The sequence below is a fragment of the Lepidochelys kempii genome, chromosome 2 (assembly GCF_965140265.1).
Source record: "Lepidochelys kempii isolate rLepKem1 chromosome 2, rLepKem1.hap2, whole genome shotgun sequence".
Lineage (NCBI taxonomy): Eukaryota > Metazoa > Chordata > Testudines > Cheloniidae > Lepidochelys > Lepidochelys kempii.
The window spans coordinates 110,301,210-110,306,237 of NC_133257.1; the positions used below are offsets into that span (position 1 = coordinate 110,301,210).

General features: G+C 38.0%; 1 protein-coding gene across 6 annotated transcripts in view; it reads left to right on the plus strand.

The window, feature by feature from the left end:
• The window catches only part of KIF13A (kinesin family member 13A), a 203,823-nt gene extending 201,523 nt beyond the window's left edge, over nucleotides 1–2,300 (plus strand). For 5 of the 6 annotated variants that reach the window (XM_073331923.1, XM_073331926.1, XM_073331925.1 and 2 more), the window contains one exon: nucleotides 773–1,713. In XM_073331923.1, coding sequence (XP_073188024.1) covers nucleotides 773–1,059 — 287 coding nt within the window. In that variant the 3' untranslated portion in view covers nucleotides 1,060–1,713. Of the gene's footprint in view, nucleotides 1–772 lie in introns of all 6 variants that reach the window. The other variant, XM_073331927.1, reaches the window with a different exon arrangement.
• Nucleotides 2,301–5,028: the final 2,728 nt, after the last annotated feature.

A 5,028-nucleotide genomic window follows, 5' to 3' on the forward strand; every position in this document is an offset into this window, starting at 1 on the left:
TTTTTGTTTTCAGTTATTTTAAACAAAGAACTGTTCTACTTGGTTTATGCAAAGTGTTTTTTCATACGTCAGGTCATACAAGCTGCCATTGGTTCCCCTTTGTTCCCATGTTTTTGTAGTTGGGGGAAGTTAAGATAACTGAAACCTTTTAAAACTGTCAGCATTTGAAACAACCTCGTGGTGCCAATTCAGCATTCACCTCCATTGACTATAGGAACCAGCAGCTGAAGAGTTCAAATGTTTGTTTCAGCTGCTGCCTGTTATTTTTGCCAGAGATCACTTTTCATTAGAACAATAGTAAAGAGAAGTGTTTAAAGTGCTATTTTAAAACTCTTTTTTACCTTGATTTTATCAGTACAACTTTCATTTTGATGAGAATATTGGAGCAGAAAGGGAACCAATGCCATTTGTGTGTAAAAGCTTTTTATAGAAATTACGTACAGACTATTGGAGTTAGTGGTTTTTTAGAAAATTTAAGAAGCCAGATTTTGGACAACGAACTGAATTTTTATTTTTTAAATATTCAGTTCTGATGTTGAAACAACATTTGCTTTTTTAAAGGGAATAAATGGTAGCTAAGAGTTACTGTGGGGAGTTGTCATTGCTCAGAATGCTTCCCCACTCATGTGTTACGTACTTTTGCTTTCACCACTAAGAGCTTTAAGCTTGAGTACTCAGAGTATTTTCAGGATAATCACCACATATATGTTCTGTAACTGCACATGATGGCTAAGTATTGAAAATTAATGCCATGTATTTATTTTCATTTAAGGGAAACATGACGGAACTGTAAAAGGTAGAGAGTACTTCCACTGCAAGCCACGACATGGTTTGTTTGTTCGTCCCGGGCGCCTCAGTAAATCACCAGTTTCAACAAAGAGATGCAGTAGCACTTCACAATCTCAGGCATCCTCAAGTTTAGAGAAGCGAAAAAGTTCTGTACTTCCGGGGTCATCATCCTCTTCTAAAGCAGGAGAAGCACCCCTCTGTCAATCAGGAGATGCAGCGGCTTCTGCTTTTTCGAGGAAACAAGAGAACAGGAAGTCTTGGATTAAATAAGCCGTAGTATTTTTGCACTTGCTACACACATCAAAGTGTAGAAACATTTAAGGATTTTAAAAGTCGTTGTACAGTTTTCATCTGTCCATACTGAATGTGCACTCTGTAGAGTCATGGACTTAATTCTCTATTTTTTTTATAAATAATATATATATATTATATATATATATTAATGTGTATCTATAGTTAGTCTGCCAATAGGCAGATATGGCTGCACACTAAAATACAGTTAAAGCTGTTTTGTAGATACTTATGAGGTACTGGACTATTTGTTACACAGCAACTTGGGAGATGTATTTTAAACAAAAAAAAAAATTATTTTGGGGAAAGGGATGTAAAACCACATTTGAAAAAGCTACACTATGCTGTTCTTAATTACCAAAGAACTTGTATTAGACTGACACATTTGCTGTTTATATCTTGTTTTTATTGTAAACATTTGTTTTAACTATTAGCTTGGTGCCATGTTTCTTTTATCACTGGGCACCATGCTGCCTTATGTCCTGTGTTTAAGTACACTGAAATATCTGACTGCTTCATATATATTTTTTGTCTTCCTAGAGGCCTGCCACTGTGGTGATTTGGCACTGTGTTGAAAATACTATCAATGTCAAGCCTGTATGTTTGGAATTTCATATGCTAACCCAAGCCAGGCAGTTTGATTGCAGAAACAGTATTACTGCAAGGAAGTGAGGACAACATTTCCTTTAAAAATGGATTTTAGGCAAATGGGGAAACAAAGCAGCAGTAATGGATCACGACTGCAAACCTTGCACTGTTATTTTTGCTGGTTATGATCAAGCTAAAATGGAACATTCTAAAATAATTGTAATCTGTAAAGTCTATTTTAATAATGGAAATTATGGAGGGACTTGTGTACAGTGCTTGTGCATTCTTGAGAAAGCTGTTCCACATGTAGATATTGTAGATGCCTGTACAATGTCTTGGATATTTGTAAAGTAACAAGTGGTAAAAATGAGTGAAATGAATGGCCTGCTGTACCTGTTTTTCTTTATTTCTTAGCCAAGTGAACGAGTGAGATACCTGGGACCTTACTGAAAAGCTGCTGCTGTTCCTTTGATTTTGTGTATATTAAGCTGACTCTAGTGTTTTACTATTTACTGTAAAGAACTGTAATTTATATTCTATTTCTGCCAACTTACTGTATTTAATGGGTACAGATCTTTTGTGTTTTAGAATACAGACTGTTTCAGATTTTAAAAAAGATTGTTTTGCTTGTATTTGACTTCAATACTGTATTTAAGGATTCATTATCAAAAATTAGGTTTAATGAGTTTGCTAGTTCACAGCTTTGGTGCTCTAGTGGGATATACTGTATGCACCTCTTGAGAGATATACATGCTAAAAAGAGACTATACCTTTTAGGAGTGGAAGAGTGGACAGTATAAATCACTGATACCTTTGACTGGTTTGTGTAATATAGGGTTTCAGTAATGACAGAATATAATGCATCTGGCTGTGCCCAAATGTATGATTTGCTTTTTGGAAAAGAACATACATAGAGCAACAGTTCACAGTATTGATGTCCACCCAGAACTGATCAAGCTGTATCAGTGGAAAAAATTATCATGAGGATTGTAACTGAAGAATTCCTTTGTGAAAAAGTATTTTATCAAGGATAATAAGCGATCCTAGAACATATCCAAATGTTTATATCAAAACAGTATTTTAAATCTAAAGGGTATAAATTAACAAAACTTTTTTAAAAAAATTCTAAAAAATTTATAGTATTTGCCCCAAACAACTATTTTGGATCATTTGAAGACTAACGTGGACATTATTTTATGGTAAAAATACAATGTTATTTTGGTTTACGATGGTGTTTATAACACACACACTTGTATTTATTCTAGGCTTTCATGAATACAAAATGTGCTTTTACTTCAGATATTTTGGGGATACGTTTGCTTGTGTTAATATGCAGCCTGTAAAGATATTGCACAAAAATAACAAACCAGTCAACCCTATCTGAATGCTATACATTCATTCAAGAGCTATTTGTACAATAGTGGTCATGTCAATATTTAAAAAGGGCTCTAGAAGTGATCCCGGCAATTACAGACCAGTAAGTCTAATGTCAGTGCCGGGCAAATTAGTTGAAACAATAGTAAAGAATAAAATTGTCAGACACACAGAAAAACGTAAATGCTTGGGCAAAAGTCAACATGGTTTCTGTAAAGGGGGAGATCATGTCTTAATAATCTATTAGAGTTCTTTGAAGGGGTCAACAAACGTGGACAAGGGGTATACTTAGATTTCTAGAACATAGTATACTTAGATTTCTAGAAAGCCTTTGACAAGATCCCTCACCAAAGGCTCTTATGTAAATTAAGTTGTCAGGGGGTAAGAGGGAAGATCCTTTCACGGATTGAGACCTGGTTAAAAGACAGGGAACACAGGGTAGGAATAAATGGTACATTTTCAGAATGGAGAGGGGTAACTAGTGGTGTTCCCCAAGGGTCAGTCCTAGGACCAATCCTATTCAACTTATTCATAAATGATCTGGAGAAAGGGGTAAACAGTGAGGTGGCAAAGTTAGCCGACGATACTAATCTGCTCAAGATAGTTAAGACCAAAGCAGACTGTGAAGAACTTCAAAAAGATCTCACAAAACTAAGTGATTGGGCAACAAAATGGCAAATGACATTTAATGTGCATAAATGTATAGTAATGCACATTGGAAAAAATAACCCCAACTATACATACAATATGATGGAGACTAATTTAGCTACAACTAATCAGGAAAGAGATCTTGGAGTCGTCATGGATAGTTCTCTGAAGACATCCACGCAGTGTGCAGTGGCAGTCAAGAAAGCAAATAGGATGTTAGGAATCATTTAAAAAGGGATAAAGAATAAGTCGGAGAATATCTTATTGCCCTTATATAAATCCATGGTACGCCCACATCTTGAATACTGTGTACAGATGTGGTCTCCTCATCTCAAAAAAGATGTACTGTAATTAGAAAAGGTTCAGAGAAGGGCAACTAAAATGATTAGGGGTTTGGAACAGGTCCCATCTGAGGAGAGATTAAAGAGACTAGGATTTTTCAGCTTGAAAAAGAGGAGTCTAAGGGGGGATATGAGAGAGAGATATAAAATCATGAGTGGTGTGGAGAAGTGAATAAGGAAAAGTTATTTACTTGTTCCCATAATATAAGAACTAGGGGCCACCAAATGAAATGAGTGGACAGCAGGTTTAAAACAAATAAAAGGAAGTTCTTCTTCACACAGCGCACAATCAACCTGTGGAACTCCATACCTGAGCAGGTTGTGAAGGCTAGGACTATAACAGGGTTTAAAAGAGAGCTGGATAAATTCATGGAGGTTAAGTCCATTAATGGCTATTAGCCAAGATGGGTAAGGAATGGTGTCCCTAGCCTCTGTTTGTCAGAGGGTGGAGATGGATGGCAGGAGAGAGATCACTTGATCATTACCTATTAGGTTCACTCCCTCTGGGGCACCTGGCATTGGCCACTGTCAGCAAACAGGATATTGGGCTGGATGGACCTTCGGTCTGACCCAGTATGGCTGTTCTTATGTGGTCTCTGTACTGACTGAAACTCCTGTGCTTCTGCTAAGCGTGTATGTTTCATAGAACCCAAGGCCAGAATGGACCATTCTAATTATTTAGTCTGACCACCTGTATAACACAGGCCCTAGAACAGGGGTGGCCAACCTGAGCCTAAGAAGGAGACAGAATTTACCAGTGTACATTGCCAAAGAGCCACAGTAATACGTCAGCAGCCCCACATCAGCTCCCCCACCCCAGGCCCAGCTCCCAGCGCCTCCCACCCACTGGCAGCCCCGCTGATCAGTGCCTCCCCATCCCTTCCCGCACCTCCCAATCAGCTGTTTTATGGCATGCAGGAGGTTCTGGGGGGGAGGGGTAGGAGCAAGGGCATGGCAGGCTCAGGGGAGGGTGTGGGAAGGGGTAGAGTGGGGGCAG